This window comes from Gouania willdenowi, chromosome 17, assembly GCF_900634775.1.
Source record: "Gouania willdenowi chromosome 17, fGouWil2.1, whole genome shotgun sequence".
NCBI classification, from domain to species: Eukaryota; Metazoa; Chordata; class Actinopteri; order Blenniiformes; family Gobiesocidae; genus Gouania; species Gouania willdenowi.
Genome location: NC_041060.1, coordinates 34,812,467 through 34,838,209, shown reverse-complemented (window position 1 = coordinate 34,838,209; position 25,743 = coordinate 34,812,467). Strand labels below are relative to the sequence as shown.

Here is a 25,743-nt window from a genome sequence, read left to right as displayed (position 1 = left end):
CTCGGAAGCCAGGTAGTGCAGTCTCTGTTCTCTCTAGGTGGGTGGCAGCTTGGCAGGTGGATTGTCTACCAATCAGCTGATGAAGTGCACCTGGGTCTGATCTTCTCCACTGAATAAAGCTTCACTCTGGACTTCAGTTCCTCGTCGGACTGTAAAGCTGAATCGTCAGTGTCTGACCTCAAAAATCAGTCTGTTTGTAGATCTGTTGCCAAAGCTTACCTTTATCTTTATTTTCTCAGTTGGAACTCTGCACACTCTGGCCTCCAAACCCTCCTCTACCCTCTGTGGACAAGACAGGACAAACTCCGGATTTCCTTCCCCTCTGCACCCCTGCAAACTCCCTGGATCCCTACACCCGGACTTCCGCAGCTTCACCACTCACCCTCCATCACCCCGTCAGCAATCCACCTGCCACTGACATTTGCCGGACTTCCTTTCCCTCATACTCTGCTGCACCCCAGTTAAGCTTTTTATTCAGTTGGTACTTTTCGCTCATTGAAGTTGTTTTTTGTTAGGATATTTTTGTGTAGTATAGCATTTGTTTTGTTTCTGGTTGTTTTTGTATTTTGGCTGGTTGTTTATTAAAACTTATTGTATGCAATTTGAAGTCGTGTCTTGTTGACCTGCACCTGAGTCTCACCATTCGTAACAGTACAGTCCGACCATGATGAACTCAGCAGGCAACGAGACCGGCACTGAAGCAGCACAATCGGGGAGTCCTTTACAGAAGGCTATAATTGATCAGGGAACCCTTTTAGGTCAGCACGAGACGCTGCTTCGCACCCTAGTGGACAGCAATAATGCTTTGTTGAAGCAGGTTTCACTGCTCACTTCAAAAGTAGCACAGTTAGGCGGTGGTTCTCAGTCAGTGGGTGCTGTAGCTAATTCTGCACCTGTTGCTAGTCCTGCTGTCACTCCACCTGCCCGTGAACCTTTTGTTCCGGTTCCCGAACGGTTTAGCGGGGATGTTAACTCTTGCCAAGCTTTTTTAACTCAGGTATCTTTAGTATTTGATCTCCAGCCTTCATCTTATTCTACAGAAAGGTCTAGAGTAGCCTTTTTGATCAGTTTGCTTTCTGGGTCAGCTAGAGACTGGGGGACAGCAGTTTGGAATAGACGAGATGCAATCTGCAATTCATATCAGTCCTTTGTAAATGAAATGAAAAAAGTGTTTGACCACCCTGTTGAAGGGAAGGATGCGGGACATCGGCTACTGTCAATCCGACAGGGAAATCGCAGTGTGGCTGAGCTCTCTGTGGAATTCCGCACCCTGGCGGCCAGCAGTGGATGGAACGACCAGTCTCTTCAGGGAGCCTTCTATGCAGCCCTCCATGATTCCATTAAGGACGAACTTGCCACCCGAGATGAAACTGCCGATCTGGACCAGTTAATCGCCTTGGCCACTCGGATGGACAACCGCATGAGGGAGCGACGCAGAGAAAGAAATCGGCGCTCAGAAGCGTCCCGGTCCTCTCCTGCTTTCAAGTCACCGGTCTTCCCTTCCTCTCCTCGTCCTGACCCTGATCCAGAGCCTATGCAGTTGGGCCGCACACAACTCTCTGCCCAGGAGAAGCAGCATCGACGAGATACGAATGCCTGTATGTATTGTGGCAGGGCCGGTCACTTCATTGCTGCATGTCCCCAGCGGAAGGAAAAAGATCAGGCTCATCGGTAGTCGGGGAGATATGGGTGAGCCAAACAACCATGAACTCCCTACCTCGTCTTCTAATTTCCGCATGTCTTTGTTGGCAGTCCCAGTCCCTTCCGGTTCAAGCCCTGATTGACTCTGGAGCCGAAGAGAGTTTTTTGGATCGACGTCTTGCTAAGCAGATGGACATTCCTCTGGTCACCCTTAGAACCCCTTTAGAAGTTCGAGCCCTTAATGGTCTGCATCTCGCCCAGGTACAGCAGCAGACCGTTCCTGTTACGCTAGTTTTAGCCGGTAATCATCGAGAAGTTATCACATTCAATCTGATAGATCATCCCCAACCTCCTATGGTATTAGGTTTTTCATGGCTCCAGTCACATAACCCCCAATTCAACTGGAAAAGAAAAGAAATCACCACATGGGATCCTCGCTGCCACGAAACCTGCCTCCAGTCTGCCTTGACCCCCATTGGTATCTCCCCACTGACTCCGGAATTTCCAGTTCAGTTGGATTTGGTTCCCAGTGAGTACCATGACTTAGCACCAGTTTTTAGCAAGGAAAGGGCTCTGTCTTTACCACCACATCGCCCTTATGATTGTGCTATTAACTTGATACAGGGGGGGACATTACCTACCAGCAGACTGTACAACCTGTCAAAGCCCGAACAAGCCGCCATGGAGACATACATCCGCGAATCTCTGGCAGCCGGAATTATCAGACCATCATCGTCGCCGGTGGGGGCTGGTTTTTTCTTTGTGGCTAAGAAAGATAAGACCTTACGACCCTGTATCGATTTCCGGGGACTTAACGACATCACTGTTAAAAATACATATCCGCTACCTCTGATTAACTCTGCCTTTACCCCCTTGCACGGTGCTACAATCTTTACCAAGCTTGATCTGCGTAATGCTTACCACCTCATCCGTATCCGACAAGGAGACGAGTGGAAGACTGCCTTCAACACTCCACTTGGCCACTTTGAATATTTGGTCATGCCTTTTGGACTCACCAATGCTCCTGCCGTCTTCCAGAATCTGATCAACGACGTCCTCAGAGACATGTTGAACCGGTTTGTCTTTGTATATCTGGATGACATCCTCATCTTCTCCCGCAACCCCGAAGAACATATTCAACATGTTCACCTGGTTCTAGAGCGGCTGCTCAAGAACCGCTTGTTTGTCAAAGCAGAAAAGTGTGAGTTCCACAAATCCTCTGTTTCATTTCTTGGTTATATCATTTCTGCAGGAGAGGTCAAGATGGATCCCCAGAAGGTGACCGCTGTCAAGGACTGGCCCACTCCGGAAAACCGTAAGCAATTGCAACGCTTTCTTGGTTTTGCTAACTTCTACAGACGTTTTATCAGGAACTATAGCCGGATAGCTGCACCCTTGACTTCGCTCACCTCCATCAAGAGGACTTTTGTTTGGACACCCGAGGCAGATCAAGCCTTCCAAGATCTGAAAGATCAGTTTGTATCCGCTCCCATCCTCACGCAAGTCGATTCCCAACTTCAGTTCATTGTGGAGGTTGATGCTTCTGACACAGGGGTGGGGGCGGTTCTCTCTCAACGTTCTCCCTCAGATAAAAAGTTACATCCATGTGCTTTCTTCTCTCGGCGTTTGTCACCTGCAGAGAGGAATTATGACGTCGGCGATCGGGAGTTACTGGCGGTGAAGATGGCATTGGAGGAATGGCGCCATTGGCTGGAGGGAGCAGAACAACCCTTCATAGTCTGGACAGATCACAGGAATCTGGAGTATATTCGTTCTGCCAAACGTCTAAATGCCCGCCAGGCCCGCTGGACACTCTTTTTTGGACGTTTCAAGTTCTCCCTCACCTATCGACCCGGATCCAGGAATGTCAAGCCTGATGCTCTGTCCCGCCAGTTTGCAGTCCCGGACTCGCCAGGTGAGCCAGAACACATTCTTCCCAAATCATGTGTAGTTGGATCCTTGGTCTGGGAGATTGAATCCCAAGTTCGGAGAGCTCAGGAGCAACATCCGGACCCTGGCGGGGGGTCCTCCTAATCGCCTGTTTGTCCCAGGTTCTGTTCGTCCCCAGGTGCTTTTATGGGCTCATGCCTCCCGTCTGACCTGCCACCCCGGAGCCACTCGGACGTTGGAAGTGTTAAGGCAAAGGTTCTGGTGGCCATCCATGAAAAAGGATACTCGTGAGTTTGTGGCTGCATGTACCGTCTGTTCCACTAATAAGACCCCAAATCAGCCCAGTTCCGGTTATCTCCAACCCCTGCCTATTCCACATCGCCCTTGGTCGCATATAGCAGTTGACTTTGTTACCGGACTCCCTCCATCTCACGGCAACACTGCTATTCTCACGATTATTGATCGTTTTTCTAAGACTGCTCACTTCATTGCTCTTCCAAAGTTGCCCTCTGCAAGAGAGACCGCTGACCTCCTCATCCTCCATGTTTTTCGGCTCCATGGCATCCCAGCTGACATAGTCTCGGACCGTGGACCCCAGTTCACCTCGGAGGTATGGAAAACCTTTTGTTCTGCTCTTGGAGCATCAGTTAGTCTTACTTCGGGTTTCCATCCTCAATCTAATGGACAGACAGAACGTGCTAATCAATCCCTCGAGACATTTCTCAGATGCATGACCTCGGATAACCCCTCTGCCTGGAGCAGTCTCTTACCATGGATTGAATATGCCCATAACTCTTTGTCTAATGCCTCCTCAGGTCTCTCTCCGTTTCAGTGCTCTGTAGGTTACCAACCACCATTGTTTCCCTCCCAAGAACGGGAGATTGCAATCCCCTCGCTTCAGTCCTTCCTTCGCAGATGTGAGCGTACCTGGAAAAGAGCCAGAATTTCACTGCTGAAGGCTTCACGGAGGATGGAGGAGCAAGCCAACCGTTGTAGATCTCCCGCTCCTGTCTACTCCCCTGGACAAAAGGTTTGGCTTAGGGCTAAGGATCTTCCGCTTAAGGTGGAATCCAAGAAACTGGCTCCCAAGTTTGTGGGTCCCTTTATTATTGAGCGTGTCATTAATCCCAGTGCGGTGCGCCTTACACTACCTGCCTCTATGAAAATCCATCCTACATTCCACGTCTCCCAGGTTAGACTGGTTAAGGAGGAAACCCCAAAACATAAATTCTATGTTTTGGGGTTTTTAGAACTAATGGAGATGAGAGAAAAATAACATAATACTGGACCTTTAAACTTCAGCATGTGTTCCTCCTCACCTTCCACCTGCAGCCTGAAAGCCATCCTCTCAGTGCCGACCTCACACACATACTCTCCAGCATCTTTCTTCTCCACACTGTCCAGCAGCAGCTGACGACTCCTCCCCTTTGACTCAGTGTGGAGCGTCTTGGTGGAGCTCAGCAGTTTGCCATCTTTGTACCATTTCACCTCCGTCTTGGCGTCGGCCACCTCGCAGCTCAGAGAGGCTTTGTGGGACAGAGCAGCTTTCACCTCCCTCTGCACCGACTCCTTGTTGGAGAACCACGACTTCTGTTGGAGCTCTGCACCATCAGAGAGAGAAACATCAGCACAGCTGCAACACCTTCACTTTAACATTTACCTACCAACATGCAATGGAACATCTATATAGGATGTTATAAAAATAAAAGGTGGTATGAAAACTAGAAAGGATTTAACTCTACGCCCTGATCAACGATTGTTTGCATTTAGCTTAAAACTGCTCAGATAAGCACCCCTGTTCATGTCCCATAGAATTAAACCAGATCAATCACACACACTATTTTATTTTGCACCCACAAATAAACCCCTTTATAACACTACAGAGTATGTACACCTCTTTGTACATCCAACCTTCAAACACATACTCATTTGGCCATAAATGACAACTCTACTTAAAGACAGGGTAGGTGATTTTTAAAGCTAGCATGATTTTGAATGTAGCTTCCCAGATGGCTGTGTCTTTACCCCCCTCCCCCCACCCCTCTGTGCTCTGTCTCACTGACATGCAAGAGCACCACTGCTCCAGAAGTAGACCTCAACTCATCACTTGTATTGTGTAGAAACTTCGTTGTCTCATTCTGCAGTAAGTAAACACTAAACTTTACCATTATATGTGTTAAAAACGTGACTAAAATCTCATTTTAAGTCCGTCAGCGGTGACGTGCTTTGAGTGCATGTAAGGGGTCAAGAACAAGCAGAGATAGGGAGACGTGATTAGTTAAAAAAAAAAAACGAATCATCTTTTTTGATTGGTCGAAGTTTTTACAGGTTTACAGCTGCTACAGTTGACAGAATTTCTTTGTTCCTTTTTCAGAGCAAATAAGATCTTAATTTCCGTCAGGACATAAAGACAATTTCAACCAAAAACTTAAAAAGTGTCTCTGGAGAAAATTACCTACCCTACCTTTAAGCTCCCACTATATGAATACATACTTCTGACGGGTGCTGCACGATAAATATTATTTTTGCCATGAGCCTGGTCTCAGTGTTGTTTTTGTTGTTTTATAGAAGGAAAGCAATGTTGAGGTGTCACTAAGGCAAAAAAAAAAGCTTCAAAGTCACTGACAGGATTTTTCAGAAAAAGGCATTTTTCTCAACTTTTTGTCAGAAACTGGCCTTTTGTGTGAAACTTACCTCTAATCAACTGCTGATCACAAAAAAACAAAACAAGCTAGGAACAAAAAAGAAAAGAAAGAGTCTATTCTTTCAGAATCTGGTTTCAGATTTTACATTGTCATTGTACAAAATATTCTGTGGGTCTTTAAAAATCAGTCAAAATGCTGTAAAATGGCTGGCAGTGAATGAGTTAATGGACTATTCCTGTGGTCGGTAGAGGTGAGGAAGACAAGAAAGCAGCTCATGTGAGTGTTTGAAACAGCTGACTCAGCTAATAGTTGAGAGTTTATTTGCCTGCCGCGCAGCACGAGCGCTCACAATCAGTTTCACTTTTAGCAGCCGTTATACTGCCTCATATGACTTTATAATCTGACGTGTTTGTGACCCAATGCAACACAGCGGTTAGACACAATAATGGACTATTGTCTCTTAACCTCCAGCTATTTTTCTCTGAAAATCACATACATATAAAAATAACGTTTTTAAGATTAAACATGACCTACATGGCTAAATTTTGTTCAGAATGAAGTAGGACCCTTAGTGGTTACAGATGATATGAGATTTTATAAATATATGATACTGAGTGACAATAAATCATGTTTTAAACACAGACATCTGTATTCTACCTAAAAACAACTAAATATTTACATTAAATATAAAGCCAAATCTCAGTAGAGAAGGCTAAAAACTAATGTATGGACATCAACTGCAGTAGGTTTGGTGATAATAATAAACATCAGGTCAAAGATACACATGTTTTTGTACAATAAGTTCAGACAGAAGCTCACTTTGTCACAACTGTGCCAAAGGTCAGTCACATTGATTCCAATCATTATTAGTCTAATGTTTGACCACTAGATGCTGCAATTTGGCTTGAAATAAACACAAACGTTACTATTCAGGTCTTACGGTGCCATGGGAGTTTGGGAAAATAAACCTTAAATTCTATGTTTTGGGGTTTTTTAGAACTAATGGAGATGAGTGAAAAATAACATAATACTGGACCTTTAAACTTCAGCATGTGTTCCTCCTCACCTTCCACCTGCAGCCTGAAAGCCAGCCTCTCAGTGCCGACCTCACACGTGTACTCTCCCACGTCCTTCTTCTCCATCTTCTCTATCACCAGTTGTCGGCTGTGGCCTTTGGATTCCATATGCACGTCTTTGCTGGATTTCAGCAGCTTTCCGTCTTTGTACCACTTGACTTCAACCTTAGGGTCTGAAACCTCACAGCTGAGAGTGGCTTTCTGCGTGAGAGACGCTCTCACCTCCTGCTGGAGCGACTGCTTGTTGGAGAACACGGCTGGGGGTTCTGCAGGACACATTTAGAACGTTCTCATGAACACAGAGACGTTTGGCACTGGGAATATTCTGCTCCAACCATCCAACCTCACCTTCCACCTGCAGCCTGAAAGCCATCCTCTCAGTGCCGACCTCACACACATACTCTCCAGCATCTTTCTTCTCCACACTGTCCAGCAGCAGCTGACGACTCCTCCCCTTTGACTCAGTGTGGAGCGTCTTGGTGGAGCTCAGCAGTTTGCCATCTTTGTACCATTTCACCTCCGTCTTGGCGTCGGCCACCTCGCAGCTCAGAGAGGCTTTGTGGGACAGAGCAGCTTTCACCTCCCTCTGCACCGACTCCTTGTTGGAGAACCACGACTTCTGTTGGAGCTCTGCACCATCAGAGAGAGAAACATCAGCACAGCTGCAACACCTTCACTTTAACATTTACCTACCAACATGCAATGGAACATCTATATAGGGTGTTATAAAAATAAAAGGTGGTATGAAAACTAGAATTTTCTAGATCTAGATTTACCTCTACGCACTGATCGTTGCTTTTAGCTTAAAGCTGCTGGAAACAACCATTTTATTTTTCATCAGATACAGACAGTGTAGGCCTCATAGATAAAAAACTGAAGGTCTATCAGACCTATGAGGAGATCACAACTAAGAACTACCATCCAGAAAATACCAAGGCAGAATCGTCTACTGCTAAATCAATTAATACCTAAATAAATCCCATAAATGCTGTTTGATTATTTATTGTATTGTTATCCATCCATTTTAGTTTTAGTTCATTCTAAGCTACTTATTTTATGTTGTAATGTATATTTAATATAATATACATATAATATGTATATTACGGAATCTGCGACTACTTTGTTTCTGGCCACCTTCTACTCTTAAACATGTTCATAAATGATTCCTTCCCCCTTTAGCACCGAAAGAATATCTGTAATATTACGTGAATATCTGTAAAAGTCACGTTTTTCTATTAGCTCTGTCTGCTAGCATAGCATCTCTTCTTCACTGCACAGAATATCTGCATGCCAACCGACCACTGGGTTACCAGCGCCCTCTGCTGGTCCAAACAAATATTTGACGTAAATACAGTGCAATGACTGTTTTGTTTTTTTTTTTTTATTAAAAAGTCCAATTGTTAAGGCACAAAATACATTTTCAGTTGCACTTTTAAAAAGAAAAAGAACTATTATGTAGTTTTGCATTGTTTACTATAGAACCAGAATTTAAATTAATAGGCTTCTTCTTCATTTGTATTATTCCTTTATTTCACTCAAGATTTATTTTAAGTTAAATTGCATTGTTTTGAATAGTTTATCAAGGGATTCTTTTGACAGTTTTTTTCCCAAAAAAAATAAAGTAATATTTTTCAGTCATCATTTGTCTCACTTAGGTGTACCACTGCCCTCTCTTTTTATATTCTCCCTTTAATAAAGTGTTTCTTACCCTTCCTTAGGGAGGGCTGGTGATGGTCACAATTATGCAATAAAATAATGCAATTTATTTAATTGCAATAACAAAAAATAAAATAAAATGCTTTGCTGTCCAAAAAAGATTGCACTTCTTGTAGTGTTGACCTTTGACAGCATGTGCAGACAAAAAAAAAGGGAGTTGAGTGAATCGTTACATCCCTACTTTCCAGTAAAACACATCAAAACAGCAAGACGCTTCCTGGTCTTTTATTGGAGACTGTTCGTTATCTGTAAAGCTAGTTCACACACACTAGTAAAGGCAGAATAGTAAAAAGACAAGGAGGATGGAGGGCCAAACAAAAGTTGAAAAAGATGACAACACTGCTGTCCCTGACCACCAAAGTACAGTCAGCAATGCTGGTGACCTGTGGGAAACAAGATCGAACTGTTCCAACAGCTCACGTGCCAGTCAACGGTCCAATGCAAGCGTTTTGGCAGCAAAAGCACATGCTAAAGCAGCAGCCGCATAAGCGCAGGTATCAGACCCTGAAAGAGAAGCAGATGTGATAAAGGAACAAGCCCACATCGAAGTTGAAGCTACAAAAAAGAAAGCAGAGCTCAGCGCTGATCTCCTCAAACTGCGTCTACAAAGTGCAGCTGCAGCCGCCAATGCCGAAGCAGAGGTCCTAGAGGCAGCAGCTGAGGATGAAGGTGGCGATACCTGGTTTCCAACAAACAGCGACAACGTCGTCCAGAACAGGTCACTTCCACCTCCGCCAGCTAGTACCCACTTTGACTCTGTACAAGCTACCACACTAGTGCTTGCAGCAGCTCGGCAATTAATGGACAATGGTGAGTTTGTGCAAAATAAAGTAAAAAAGCACAGCATACAAAACAGTGAGATCAGTGAATATGAGTTTCAAGAGCTACCAGTGGCGCAATCACCAAAGTATGACACATCAGTGGAGCAGATCGTTCCTATGACCAAAGCTCGTTCAAAAATGCCATTTTCACATCTCACCTGCAGTACCCAACCCCAGTTACTAACGAGCAAAGATTTCATCCATGCTCTATGAGTTAGTCAGCCAACTTCCAGACCAGAATATCTCCCACATGACCTGTTGTCAGTGCTAACGAATTCCCCAGCCACATCAGACTTAGCCAAGTATTTGGTTCACAGGGAGTCGGTTAGCTCAGGGCTTCTGACGTTTGATGATGAACCCGAAAATGACTGTGCATGGAAGGCATCTTTTTTAAATGCCATAGAAGGACTATTTATCCCCAAGAGAGGAGTTCGATCTCCTCTGCAAGTGGTTAGGCCCCAAATCAACAGAGCAAGCAAAATGATTAAGGTCTGTACACATCTATGATGCTACAGCTAGTGACAGGATCGTGTGGGAAAGACTGGAGGACATCTATGGGTCCCCTGATGTGATCGAGAATGCTCTCCTGAAAAAGTTGGAAGATTTTCCCAAAATGGCCAACAGAGAAAATCACAAGTTGAGGGAGCTCCTCACAGAGCTGGATGCTGCCCATGCAGATGGTTTCCTACCTGGCCTCAGTTACCTAGATACATCCCGGGACATCACTCCTATTGATCAAAAACTCCCATTCCACCTCCAAGAGAAATGGATTACTTCAGCATCCTACTACAAAGAGGAACATCATGCTTCCGACCCACAATTCCCAGTCTTCATGAAGTTTGTGTGTGACAAAGCTAAAACTCTCAACGACCCAAGCTTTGTCCCTTTCCTGTCTACAGGTGGCCCAAGTGTTTATAGGCCTGAAAGACTGAACAAGCCCAACTTCAAAACTGCAGTATCTGTCCGCAAAAATGAAATAGCTGCTCCAAAAGGCTTTCGTGACTTCCCTGACCAAAAGGTGGTGGACCCAGATATACAGTGCCCGCTTCACAACAAACCACACTCCCTCCGCAAGTATTGTGGTTTCAGAGCAAAGACCTTGGAGGAGAGAAAAGTCATTCTGAAAGAAAAGAACATTTGTTACAAGTGCTGTTCTTCCGTCAACCGCATGGCAAAAGACTGTGACACTAGTGTACATTGCAATGAGTGTAAAAGTGACCACCATGTCACTGTGCTGCACCCTGGACCAGCACCGTGTAAAACTCAAGCTCCAGACTCTGCAGCCCCAAACGAGCATGCGTGGAGCAACTACAAAGCTCTACCCAAACCATTGTGTCCAAATGTACAGAGATCTGTGGCAAAGGTAACAGCTCATGCTCATGCTCCAAAATCTGTCTAGGAAACATCTATCCTGCTGTGTTAGACGAGCAAAGCAGTAGATCTTTAACGTTAACACATGCACTAAAGTTGACACTTTCAAAACCTGCTCAGGTGTAGGTGAGACAAGGGCACGCCAAGCTGACGGTTTCGTAGTAGAGTTTCTGACAGCAACACTAGTGTCCAGCTTCCCACCTTAATCAAGTGCGACATGCTCCCAGATGATCCATCTGAAATCCCTACACCAGAGGTCGCAAAGCACCACACTCACCTTAAGCACTTGACAGACAAGATTCCAGATTTGGACCCAAATGCTTCAATACTGGTCCTCCTCGGTCGGGACATACCAAGAGTGCACAAAGTCAGAGAACGCTACAACGCCCCCCACGACGCTCCGTACGCCCAACGCCTTGACCTTGGCTGGCTCAAAATAGGTGAGGTCTGCCTAGGAGGTGCTCATGTGCCAAGCAAAGTCTGTGTTTACCGCACAACAGTGTTGAACAACGGTCGCACATCTCTCCTGGACTCCTGCCCAAACTCATTCCATGTAAAAGAAAAGGTCCCGGGCTCTGACTTCTCATTAAATTCTTTGAACATGACCAACTTGATTGACATAGATGAAAATGACTGTTTGTTAAAATAAATTAAAAAAAGATGTATATAGTTTAAGTTGCTGGTCAAAAGTTTGTATTTGATTTCCACTGTAAACACTGGGTTCTTTGACATTGTTGGAAACGTTTGGTGCATTGCATTGTGGGATGTGGAGTCCTGTACACAGTGTTTTTATTTCATTCTTACTGTAATTTCTTGTGTTTGTCAAAGTGACCTCCAACACATTTCTTATGTTTTCACTGAAAGTCACAGAGAAAAAAGTCCTCGATGTTTTGATGATGTTATTTTTTTTTATTTTTTACTGGTATTTTTGATCATTTAATAAAAGCCAGTATGTTATATTGGATACTTTAGTATCTGCCTCTGGCTGGAGAAATAAAATCAGCTCCGTCAGCACAGGAAGATGATTGACTAATACGTACCATTCATTAAAGAGGCAGTATAATGAAAAAAAATCACTTTATAATGGTTTTGTTAAAGTGATACACATTTATTTAGCCTCAATCAGAGGGTCAAAGTTGAAAAAGTTAGTTTTTGCCCCTTTATTAGTCATAATGCGGAAACTCCTGACAATCCAAGCTCATCCTACCCAATAAGAATGTGAGCTCCTCCCTCTCAAACTACCTCAGAGGTCAAACAAATAGTGAAGGCAGGTTTATATTACAGTTAATATGACAGGTAATATCTTTACGTTCAGTAAATAGATCATCCAGTGTAGATATTCTGAAGTGCAGCGTGAGCGTTCACAATCAGTTTCACTTTTAGCAGCCGTTATACTGCTTTGTTATCACTTTTATAATCTGACGTGTTTGTGACCCAATGCAACACAGCGGTTAGACAAATAATGGAATATTGTTTAAACCTCTTAACCTCCAGCTATTTTTCCTCCAAAAATCACGTACAAATAAAAAATAACATTTTTTTAAGCTTCTACATGACCTACATGGCTAAATTTTGTTCAGATTAAAGTAGGACCCTTAGTGGTGACAGATGATGTGAGATTTTACAAAAATATAATACTGAGTGACAATAAATCATGTTTCAAAGACAGAAAGCTATAGTCCGCCCAAAAAACTAAAGTCAAATATAAAGCCAATTCTCATTATCGAAGGCTGTAAAAGCAGAATTAATTAAACTAATGTATGGACATCAACTGCAGTAGGTTTGGTGATATAATAAACATCAGGTCAAAGATACACATGTTTTTGTACAATAAGTTCAGACAGAAACTCACTTTGTCACAACTGTGCCAAAGGTTTCCAAAAGTTTAGAAACAAGTTAGTAACTGTAATATGTCAGTCACATTGATTCCAATCATTATTAGTCTTATGCTTGACCACTAGATGCTGCAATTTGGCTTGAAATAAACACAAACATTACTATTCAGGTCTTACGGTGCCATGGGAGTTTGGGAAAATAAACCTTAAATTCTATGTTTTGGGGTTTTTAGAACTAATGGAGATGAGTGAAAAATAACATAATACTGGACCTTTAAACTTCAGCATGTGTTCCTCCTCACCTTCCACCTGCAGCCTGAAAGCCAGCCTCTCAGTGCCGACCTCACACGTGTACTCTCCCACGTCCTTCTTCTCCATCTTCTCTATCACCAGTTGTCGGCTGTGGCCTTTGGATTCCATATGCACGTCTTTGCTGGATTTCAGCAGCTTTCCGTCTTTGTACCACTTGACTTCAACCTTAGGGTCTGAAACCTCACAGCTGAGAGTGGCTTTCTGCGTGAGAGACGCTCTCACCTCCTGCTGGAGCGACTGCTTGTTGGAGAACACGGCTGGAGGTTCTGCAGGACACATTTAGAACGTTCTCATGAACACAGAGACGTTTGGCACTGGGAATATTCTGCTCCAACCATCCAACCTCACCTTCCACCTGCAGCCTGAAAGCCATCCTCTCAGTGCCGACCTCACACACATACTCTCCAGCATCTTTCTTCTCCACACTGTCCAGCAGCAGCTGACGACTCCTCCCCTTTGACTCAGTGTGGAGCGTCTTGGTGGAGCTCAGCAGTTTGCCATCTTTGTACCATTTCACCTCCGTCTTGGCGTCGGCCACCTCGCAGCTCAGAGAGGCTTTGTGGGACAGAGCAGCTTTCACCTCCCTCTGCACCGACTCCTTGTTGGAGAACCACGACTTCTGTTGGAGCTCTGCACCATCAGGAACAGGAAGTTCTGGAGGAACACACAGAGACACATTAGCAATAGCATTAATGACAGGATGCTAAATATAGTTGGGAAAATGTATTTTAACATTGTCTCGACTAATCTATCAGATTCCATTAAAGTATACCTTAAAACAGTGTTTCTCAAATGGGGGTACGTGTACCCCTGGGGTATGCAATGGCACTACAGGGGTACTACAGAGAGTGGAAAATTAACAAATAAAGTGTCAGTGTTGGTCCCACCCCAGGCGTGAGATGACTGGAAATGATAAAAAAAAAAAAAAAACTGGAGATAAATCTATTCAGGAGTCACTAAATCAGTGCTTTTCAACCTTGGGGTCGGGACCCCATGTGGTGTCGCCTAGAGTTTAAATGGGGTATCTTAAAATTAGATTTTTGAATTTTTTTTCACTTTTATTCCTTCTTTTTTTTTTTTTTTAAATTAAAACAATACACAATCCTAAAAAAAAAAAAAAAAAAAAAAAAACTGTATTTCTTTGTTTTCTAGTTTTAACTAAAATACAGTAAAAAATAAATAAAATCTGAGCTCAAACTTGATCAAAAACTAATTCTAGTTCCTTTTTAGGCTATTTTTTGGACAAATTTGACACAAACTAACAGTAATATTGCTCAATAAAATACTTTATTTTCTTGTAATTCACAGAAATAGGATTATTTTATGCTATAGAGGCCATTTTATCACTTCTGACAATAGGAGACAATAATTAGCTACATTTTACATCAGAGGCCACATTTACTACTATTGAGGTAATGATTTCACTTTAAATTCCACTCGTTGTTTTGAATCTGTAGATGAAGCCTTAGGACACATCAAGGGTTTAGGAGAGTCCACTGTTACACAAATGAAGTCAGATCTGAAATTATGGAGAGGGTACTAATGACATGAAGAGGGGGTAAATATGATTTTAAAGATTACTTTAAAATATCTCTGCTTTCCATTGGCTGGAAATGTTTTTAACAGGAATTTTATGTTGTTTTTGGAGGCAGGGGCCACAAAAGATGTGGTAATTTTGTGTATTTGTTTTTCTCCTTTTGTGAATGTTTCTGTTATTTTGGCGTATTTTTAGTGGTCTTGCAAGTCTTGGTTCATTTTGTGTATTTTTGTTTCATAAATTATATTTGTTGTCCACTTGTAAATTTTCCTGTTATGTTGGTGTATTTTTAGTTGTTTGTTGTATTTTCTACTGCCTTTTTAAAATGTCTTTTTATGTCATTTTTTTTTTACCTATTGTTGTATATTTTAAGTCATTTTGCAAATTTTCGTTATATTTAGTTTTTTTTCTGTTGTTTCTTTTATTTATTTTTTAATTTATTTATTCATTAATTCTGTGGATTTTTTTGTTGTCTTGCAGTTTTTGGTTGATTTTATGTATCTTTCTGTTTTTGTATATTTTATTTTTGTTTTGTGTATTTTTGTGTATATTTCTGTAATATTTTCAAGGTTTTTTAATCTCTGTACATTATGATTTTATTGACCATGTATATTTCTGTTATTTATGTGTATTCTTTTTGAATAGTACTGTTGTCATTTATATTTAGTTTTATGCAAATTTTCTGTGTATTTCTCTTGTCACTTTGTAAATCTCTTTGTAATTTCTGTGATTTTTTGTTATTTTGTGTAATTTTATTTTCATGTTTTTATTGTCCATTTTTCGGGTCATTTTTGGCTAAATTGAGGCTAATTTCCAACACTGCTCACACTTACATACGCCATCAGGATTCTATTGTGTTGTTTTGTTTGTTTTAGGAAGAATTTTGTGTATTTTAGTTGAAATTTTGCAGGTTTTTCTTTCCTTTTTTGTGCTTTTGTTGTTGATTTGTGTGTTTTTTCTAATATTTTTGATTTGTGTGTTTTTGGAGTCATTTTTATATTTTGGTATGTGTCTTTTTTTGTACTTATCGTGTGAGATTATCCAGTAATATTGTGCTTATTTGTTGTAATTTTGTGACTGTACTATATTTTCCTATACTATAGTTTGTTGTGTTTTTGGATTCATTGTGTGTATTTTGTTGTACTTTTGAACATTTGTGTTTAACCTTTAGTTGTTTTGTGTGTCATCAATGGGAGTTATAGTTTCTATCGTGAGATGATGTATTCTAACAGGTGGGAATGTTTTTAACGATATATATCGTGAACGATAACAAAGCCTCACCAGACACAGTTAGCCTGAAAACGAGCTTGTCTCCCGCCGCCTCACACACGTACTCTCCCGCGTCGCTCTTCTCCACCTTCTCCATCACCAGCCGACGAGTGTGACCTTTCACCTCTGTGTAGGTGGTCCGGCTGGAGATGATCTGCTTGCCGTTTCTCAACCACTTCACCTCGGTCTTACTGTCAGCCACGCTGCAGCTGAGCGTGGCGCTCTGAGACGCCACGGCCTGCACCGCCGTCTGTAGCGACTCCACGTTGGAGAAGATGACGGGAGGTGAAGCTTCTGAGAGGAAAAAACACAACATGGTTTCAGCAGATGTTTCCCAGATGATCTGACACCTGAATGCTTGTGTACACACACACACACACACACACACACACACACACACACACACACACACACACACACACACACACACACACACACACACACACACACACACACACACACACACACACACACACACACACACACACACACACACACACACACACACAAACACACACACACACACAAACACACACACACACAGAGGTGAAGACAATAGTTGTGTTTCCATTATACTTGGAAATACACAAAATCTAAACTGTTAATGGAAACACCTGAATTTGGAAAAACACTCAAATATCACTAAAAAGTTTTTTCGCTTTCATGAGGAGGAATTTCAGACGTTTCGAAATTGAAATGTGTCACAAAAGCGCTATGGAAACACTTTTTCCGCAAATACAAGTCACATGACGTGACGTACCTGGTCACATGACCACTGCTCTCTGAGAAAACATGGTGTGGTACGTGTGGACAGAAGAGGAGACCCAGACATTTATTAACGTTAGACTTAATGATTAATGCCACGATAAAAGTCAAACAACGAAGGAAGCAGAGTGTTCTAAGACGGTTTGGAGCGTGTGAAGAAGTCTCACAGGATGAGATTTCACAGGAGTTACGAGGCTCCAAAATTTCAATAGAAACACCTTCAAAGTGCAATAATACTTTGTTTACATTCAGAAATAACTATTCATTTTGTGAAAATCTGAAATGGAAACAGCTCATAAGGCTGCATGATTTAAGCTCAGACAAAATCTTAATTTTTTTTACTTTTGTGAAACTGAATTTGATTTTCAATTTCCTTTAAAAAAAAAAATGTCCGTATTAGGAATAAAGTGCGACAGCAAAGCTTTAACAAGCGTGGATGTGAGCACATATGGCCCCTCCCTGGCCACCCCCACATTTACATATGTAAATCATATTTAAGTGAGTTCAGCACCAGGGATTCTCCTCAGAAACGACCAGTAACATGTATGACAAAGATAATTATTAAAGACACACACAGTTCATCTAATGTTTGACTGTGGCTGTGTTAAGAAGTGGGAAGAGACGCCAATCGTTCAAAAAGAAGAACCACGACCATCCATATGGAAAGTCGACTTTCATTTATTTTTCCATAAATGGTGCCGGTGCTCAATATTTACAGTGGAACACAAATATTTACATCAAGAGAAAAAACCTGGTCCCAGCTCTACTTCCAGCTGAGAGGCTTTCAGAAATGTTCAGGTACATTGTTCCACATGCACCTCCAGAGAAAGACTGCCCTCTATGCAGCTTCCTACACTGCTTTTAACAGGTTAGCCCCTCCCATGGGTGTGGTTTAAATTAAACCAAAAACAATTATTAAGGAATACAAACAAAAACAATATTCACATCCTTTTCAAATTATAACTGATTTTATAACAAACAAATGCATTTTTTTAATCACATCCTAAATTAATCCCCATATAAATGTAAAAACAATTAAGACAAAATAAACCCTGATCACATGATCTCCCACCCTGCGCTACTGCCTTACATAATCCCTTAGTTAACTCCGCCCCGTTTTGTCCATCAGCTGCTCAGAGACGTCATGTGACCGGTAAGAGTTTCCGTGTGTGTGTGTGTGTGTGTGTGTGTGTGTGAGAATGTGTGAATGTTTGTGCAGCAGGTGAACCTAGAACAGTCAAGTGTTCACCCCTGGATGACTCTAGCAACAGTTGGAGAAGAAGGAGATTAGTTAAATGATGATGTGAGGAGAAATACGGAGGGAGAAAGAGAATGTGTGTGACGTGTGTGTGTGTGTGTGCGTGCGCTGCTGCTCGGTTAGTGACGGCGCTGCTCCGTCACATATACTACTGCTAATAATAATAATAATAATAATAATAATAATAATAATAATAGCAGCCTGTGACCACTATGGCAGCCTTGCTTCCATCAGTCTGCCCCAGGGCAGCTGTGGCTGCAATAGTAGCTTACCACCACTAAGTGTGGAGTGAAAGAATAATGCCTTAATTCTGTAAAGTGTCTTTGTGTCCAAATAAAAAGCAAGGAATCTCTGTCCTGTTAAACATGGCTGCTGCCGTTAAATTCATTCATAAATAAATGATGTAGAAAATCTGTGAGCATTGTCCACCGTAGCCACCAGTCATGTGTGCACCAGAGCCAATCACTGAAGAGCCGACCCCCATGCCCCTCCTCCTAAGTAAACAAACTCAGTGATGATGTCATCAGTCCTACCTCTACAGTGATGACGTCCTATCTTCAAACACAACCTCATTTGGCCATCCTTAAAAACCTACTGACCCTCCCACTTTTCTATAAAATACATACTTCCTACACTGCACTAGTAATAATAATAATAAATATGACGTTCTGACCGTATACATCAGGCTTAATGTTTGTCTCTGTCTCCATCTGATCATCAAACAGGTTGTGAATGTGTAACAGGTAAATGTGCTTTGGTTTTAAAGTTCTATTCCCGATACGTCATCAATCACCAACCTCACCACCTCCCTCCTCAGCCTGATACAACCTCTACACATAAGTGTGTAAACCATACATGTTAACGTTGTCAACATTGTATTATTTCTAATAAATCCTCAGAATTTAAAGCATCAACTATGTAGAAACGTACGTACGCCACATCAGGACTTGACGTGAAAGACCGCACATTTTAAACGGCCACTCCAGTTTCTGAACATCAGGATTTGGAGGTACGCACGTCTTTGGGCGCACTGTACGTACCTTTTGGACCTGGTTATTTGAAACACCAGCGTTAAGTCTCACCTTTGATCTTGACCTGGAATGTAACTTTGTCTGCTGCCGTCTCACACGAGTAGGTTCCTTCATCTGCCTTCTTTGCATTCCTGATGATGAGTTTCCTCTGAGTTCCTTTGGAGACGAAGGACGTCCGTTGGTCCTCACTGATCTCCACGAGGTCTTTCCTCCAGAGGACAGAAGCGTTGGCAGCAGAAACCTCACAGCTGAGCTCCACGTCTCCTTTCTGAGCTGAGGTCATCCCGATGGGACCTCGAGCTTTGTTCAGGAACTTGGCAGGTTCATCTACGCACCAAACACATTCCAACATTCCTCAATCATTTTCCTAGCGTTCCATCAGGGGTGGACTGGACATGTGACATACCAGGCATCGTCCAGGTTATGTTATAGGAGATATTACATTATAGGCAATATTGTAATTTTCTATATCGCAAAAACTGAAATCTTGATATATCTTGAATCTCAATATATTGCCCAGCCCTGGTTTGATTGAATGATTTTGGTCTGTAGGTAAATTCCCTCTGGTTTACCTTTCAGTGTGAGTTTGATCTGCATCCTGTCGTCTCCTAACACACACTCGTAGACGCCCAGATCTTCTTGTGTCACGTTGTGAATCAGAAGAATCCGTTTGCGGTTGTTTATCACGTTCTCGTACTTTTTACCCATTTTTATCTCCCGTCCATCCTTCATCCAAATAACCTGAGAGAAAGAGAGACTTCAATCATTCAGCCTCAAAGAATAAACTGTTTCAAAATAAAACAATACCAAATACAGTTACATAATGAAATGAAATAAATGATGAGCAGCTATACCAGGGAATGGGCAAATTTTATTATCAGTATTAATGTCAGCATTTAGAATAACGACCAATCAATGTTCATTTTTGTTTACTTTTTGTGCATTTGTTGTGTTTTTCAATTCATTTTGTGTATTATAATTGAAATTTTGCATAGTTTTCTCTCCTTTTTTCATACTCTTGTTATTGTTTTGTGTATTTTGCTAATTTTTGTTTTCCTGTTTGTTATTGTTTTGTTTTTGTGTATTTTGTTGAGTTTGTTGTGTTTCTGGATTCATTTTGTTTATTTTGTTGTAATTTTATAAATCTTTTATCGTATTTTTTAAAATCACTTTTGTTGTTGTTTTGTGTGTTTTTTGGGCCTATGTTACGAATCTAGATCGGATTAATCTCCGTTAACTGTCTCTACTAACCAAACACTCACTGTCAGACAGAGGGCTGTTCCATAAAGGAGGGTTAACAAACTCTGAGTTTATCCATAAACTCTGGGTCAACATACACAGCGATGGGAAACTCTGGGTATCTGATTCATTACAGCTGGTATGAAGTGGGTTAATTAACCCTGAGTATGTAAACCTTGGGTTACTTACGTGCACGCGCGCGATAAAAAGCCATCATCAATGGATCAGAGATTACTCGAGCTGCCATGACAACCAAATGGAATAGAGTGATTTATTCACCCTGATGGTGAAATAAGCCGGTGTTTGATGAATATGAGCCTGTTCTAAAGGTGTGTTCAGTCTTCAGTGACTATAGTGGCTTAAATCACCCGTAATTAGTCACACTTTTTGGTCGCTTCATCACTTTATCTCTTCAGTGACGTGACGAGTGGTGAATAATATGAATAAAATGTGTCTGAGGAGACGTGTCAGCATCATAGGATGTCTGCATAGAGAGTCCTCCTGTTACACTGGATATAAACACAGTAAATGCCGCTTGATATCACATCATTTATATTGATTCTTAATGTAATATTGTCACCAGAGTCATTAAATGTCCTAAAAATATGCCATTAAAAAAAACTGCAGAGGGAAGCAAATCTGCAACTCATCGCTTTGAAAAGCAGTGTCGTAATTCACTGCACCATCATAACTTCATAGATGTGTGATCTACAGATTTAACTGTATAACAATATAAAACAACAATCGAACCTTAAAAGTGGATTTATTTAAATTATCATCTCCTCCTTTATATTATCTACAGGTTTGTATTCAGTGAACTTTACTACAGACGTCAGTAGATGTTTAATGTAGATCAACCTCTCAGTGTGTTTCACTTAATGATCTACATCTACAATGTTAGAAAGAAAACTACTGTTTGATTAAAAAAAAAAAAAAAACCTAAAGCAACACATTAGTAATGATGTGAACACGTCTGTGGTGTGTGATGTTACTAATGTGTTTCAGAGAAAAGTGTTAAGGTTTATTAAAGTGTTCAGAAACGGTGTTCTGGTGGGCGGAGCCAGGTAGAAACCCAGGGTTTCTTTGATAAAACCTGTCAGTGACCAGGTTTAGTTCATGGACAATGTTTCCATGGTAACATACTCAGAGACATACCTCACGTTTAGGAATGAGATACTCAGAGTTTCCCTCATTTAAGCCTGAACATACTCAGAGTTTGAACATAACCTGTTTTATGGAATAAACCTCTGGTGCTGTACTATGAGCGTTGATCACCTATGATCACAACACGTTAATTTAAGCCAAGTGATTACAGCCTCACTACATGCACGTGTACATGAAAGGGGTGGAGATTGAGAATCTGACCAATCAGTGGCAAAAACTGGCAGACTGAGTGTCTTTACAATAACAGGAGGAAGAGTTCATGATCTTAAACAATATAATGAATATATATTCATGATGACAGTGTTAGCTCAGCGCACAGCAGGAGGCGGAGCTTTTATACTCGCTGAGATCTGATCCACTTCATAACGTGGTAATGACCAGATTGATGAAGTTTAAAATGATGATTAATTAAAATCCAAAAACAATCCTGTTGTTACAGAAAAGACAGGAATGATAGAACTCAGACAGGAAGCTGCTGATACTGTTAATGTGTAAAAGTGTGACTATTTATGATATTAATCCATTAGATGATAAACATTCAGCGCTCTGCAGTTAAACTTTATTACAGCACACACGTGTTTCTATTCAGGTAGATCTATTTATCACACACTGGGATGAGAACACATTGTCTATGTTCCTGCTGATAATATTAGTCCCAGCGTATCAATGAATGAATGAATGAATGAATCAATGAATGAATGACTTCATCTGTTCGTGCATATGGACATACAGGCTTCATCATCTGACTGTAGATCAGTCTATTAAATATAAATCTGTATGTTTCCTAAATGATGTCATCAGTAAATGAAAGGATTAATTTATAATTAATAATCATCTTTCCTAAACTCAACTGTCAGATCTGGACCAACCAGGATCATCTAACAATAGGCAGGTCATTTTCTAAGATCTGATTGGTCAGGAGGCGGGGCTTTAGCACTCGCTAACATCCAAACCAGAGAAAAACCAGGTTAGCTGTTCTGCATTAGTTGCCATAGTGATTAAGCTCCAGCGAGCTTTGTAGTCCAGCACACACTGATTAAAGTCAGAGCAATAAGAGGTCATCTGGATGTTATCATTTTGTGTACGTACTATACTTTTTTACAGTCAGTTTGTGTATTATATATATTTTCCTGTTGTTTCTTATTGTCTTTCTTTTTGTGCATTTGTTGTTTTGTTTGTTGTCTTTTTGGATTCTTAGTGTGTATTTTGTTGTAGTTCAGCATATTTCCCTATTTTTTGTATATTTTTCTGTCATTTTATATGTTTTTGAAGTCATTTTTGCATGTTTACTATTTTTCTCTACTTGTAAATGTTTTCTTTAGAGTCAATTTGTGTATTTTTGGGTTATTTTAGTTTATTATTGTTGTGACTTTGGCTTTTTTATTATTTTACTGTAATTCCGTTAGGGTTTTTTGGAGTCAATATGTGTATTTTTGTTGTTTTTTTGTGTATTCTTGTTGATTTTGTGGGGTTTTTTTGTGTCATTTTGTGTGTTTTTGAAGTCATTTGTTTACTTTAGGGGCTCAACAAAATTAGACCAGAGGGCCACATGTGGCCCCAAGCCCTCCAGGTAATCTTTTCTGTGCTATTCCAAATGCAAGCAAAAGACCAATGATGATGGTCCATTTCCACTGACCGGCGTGTCGTAGTCCGACACCTCTGCGGTCAGCTGGGCGGAGTCTTGAACGCTGCACGTCACTATGGTCATGTGATCGGACTTGTTGGTGAACCTGATGGGCGGAGCTGAAAGAGAACACAGGAAGTGATGAGATCTGCTGGACCACGTTGCCATGTTGGATTCTTACCCTTCACTGAGAGGACGCAGCTGCTCTCAGAGCCTCCGCCCACAAACTTCACCTCAGCGCCGTTCATCTCCATGGTAACCACTCTGATTAGGAGCGTGTGTGTGCTTTTGGAGCGTGTGATGAGGAAGTCGGCCCCGCTGCGCAGCAGGCGTCCGTTCAGGGACCAGAAGCCTGAGCAGACGGCGGAGAGCTGCACAGAAATGGAGAACTCCTCCCCGTTGATGGCGGTGCTGTCCGTCAGGCCATGAGTGACGTGTGCAGTGGGTTCTGGTAGAAAAACCCATGAAGAAGTCATTAAATGAAGCAACAGCAGCGAGAGATTTGATGTCCAGCCGTTAGCTAGACTTGCTAAAGCTAACATTAGCTTTACTTTTCAAAAATATGGTGCAGATGTGTGATGTTGTTCCAAAACATGAGTGAAGGTTTAGTTTGTGTCAGAGAGATATTTACAGTTCAGAAGGTGAAGTCTGTCAGATTAACTGATCCATCTCTGACGACAACTTGTGATTAAATTAATGCTGGGCAAGTTAACTCGTTATCGCGTTAACGCAGTATTGAATTAATGCCAACAATTGTTTTATCACGCATTAACACAGTTTTTTTAATTATTATTTTATTTTGAAAGTCTGTTGCTCATTGGGTCAGATGTTGTTATGTCACATGATGAAGAGCCAGAACAGAAAATAAGTCACGGAACAAAAACAAGGAGAAAGTTCCCGAGCTGTTACATGGACATTTTCATTTTAAATCCATTACAGATGACCAACTGGATAACGCTAAAGGTATTTGTAGCTACTGCAAAGCTGTATTTTCTCATCACCAGAGTTCTTCAAGTCCTAAGTATCACTTACACACTGCTGACGCTACCGAAACACCCACCCAAACAAACAGCGAACACAGGCCTCAGCAACGGATGCACCGTGTGGGCGAAGCATCGATAAACAAAAGCAAGACAAGCTAACAAACGCCATGGCTAAGTGGATAGCTCTGAAGAACGTTCTTACGCTGCGTTCACACCGGACGCGTCACAAAATATTTGCGTGACCAGAATACAAACAAAGTCAATGGGATAGACGCAGTAAGAGGCAAATTCATCTCCTGTTGGGTGACGCGAATCAAAAGAGTTGGTCGCGGCATTCGCACTCCCGATTTTTCGTGACATTCGTCATTCGCTTAAGCTGAAAATATGAAGCTCCAGCGAATGTTTCGTGTGACGCACAGCAGCCAAAACCAATGAGTCCTTGTCTTTTCACCCATTTCAGCATGGAGGATAAAATAATGGTGGTGGTGTGTGACCACCCGGAGCTCTACGACACGGCCAGTTTTTTTACCGGGACCGGAGCAGGAAGGAATTGTTGCAGCTCCTGAAGAAAACAGTGAATCTCATGGAGTTAGATGCGTCGCTGGTTAACCTGGTGAATCCAGGAACGCCGACATCAAGCGTTTTAACGTCTCTTCAGCGAGAACATTGATTTTACTGAGGTTTGAACTGTTATGTAGAAGGATCAGGAGGCAGCAACTGTATCTCGCTAACTTTATTAGCTCAACCTGCTAAACAAAACACACGTGTTGCTCGACTGCTGGCTAACTTCTGATAGAGCATGGAACATAAAAACTAGTCCTGTCCGTTGACATCATATCCTTACGCTGTTCATATTACACCATGTAATAGCATGTTTACTTTACATAACAGGGTCCTCCATAGTTGATAGTGAAAAGAAAGGGAGTCTGGTTGGCAACGCTCTTATATTTGCTTCAGACGCATAGGAAGTAAATGTGGGGAAATTGTTTTTCGATCCTGCGGAAGCTTTCACGCGGTGCTCGCATCTCAAACATTTGTGACACGTCCGGTGTGAACGCAGCAGATCGCAGCGAATGACAGCAGGTATAGCCTCCGTCAAGGCGCACCATCACGAGAAGAAGACATGAGTTGTATGAGAAGGAGTCGACTATAAAAGCGACGGCGTTACAACGTGCGCCAACAGAGTAAGAAAATGTAACGGCGGAGGATTGTATCAAGGTCATTGTCAATCTTTATATTTATTTATTTTTACTGAGATGCTCCAAAAAAATGTAGTACAACATAGGGCTGGGAGATTTTGCCTCTAAAGAAAAACTCGATTTTCAATTATTTTTTTTTCAATGCACTTTAAAATGAGTGCAGACATCAGATATATTGTCAAAAGTGCAACTTTATTGCTGTGATTGTCCTCAAAAGGTAAAATGCATAGAACAATATCAAAATAAAAAGTAAACGAGGCTCTGTCATTTAACTATTTCAAGCTTTTACCCAGGTTTAAAAGTGTAACAGCTGCTTCACAGTAGCTTAAATTTTCTGATTAAGAAATCAGATAACTACATATTTTAC

General features: G+C 41.6%; 1 protein-coding gene across 14 annotated transcripts in view; it reads right to left on the bottom strand.

The window, feature by feature from the left end:
• obscnb (obscurin, cytoskeletal calmodulin and titin-interacting RhoGEF b) overlaps positions 1-25,743 on the bottom strand; it is a 121,790-nt gene that overhangs the window by 68,928 nt on the left and 27,119 nt on the right. For 9 of the 14 annotated variants that reach the window (XM_028472946.1, XM_028472942.1, XM_028472944.1 and 6 more), the window contains exons 6-15: positions 23,376-23,642; positions 23,207-23,313; positions 19,740-19,908; positions 19,219-19,494; positions 16,126-16,407; positions 13,656-13,961; positions 13,268-13,573; positions 7,601-7,882; positions 7,213-7,518; positions 4,821-5,132 (exon numbers count right to left, since the gene is read on the bottom strand). In XM_028472946.1, coding sequence (XP_028328747.1) covers positions 4,821-5,132; positions 7,213-7,518; positions 7,601-7,882; positions 13,268-13,573; positions 13,656-13,961; positions 16,126-16,407; positions 19,219-19,494; positions 19,740-19,908; positions 23,207-23,313; positions 23,376-23,642 — 2,613 coding nt within the window. The remainder of the gene's footprint in view (positions 1-4,820; positions 5,133-7,212; positions 7,519-7,600; positions 7,883-13,267; positions 13,574-13,655; positions 13,962-16,125; positions 16,408-19,218; positions 19,495-19,739; positions 19,909-23,206; positions 23,314-23,375; positions 23,643-25,743) is intronic. The other 5 variants (XM_028472940.1, XM_028472938.1, XM_028472937.1 and 2 more) reach the window with 5 other exon arrangements.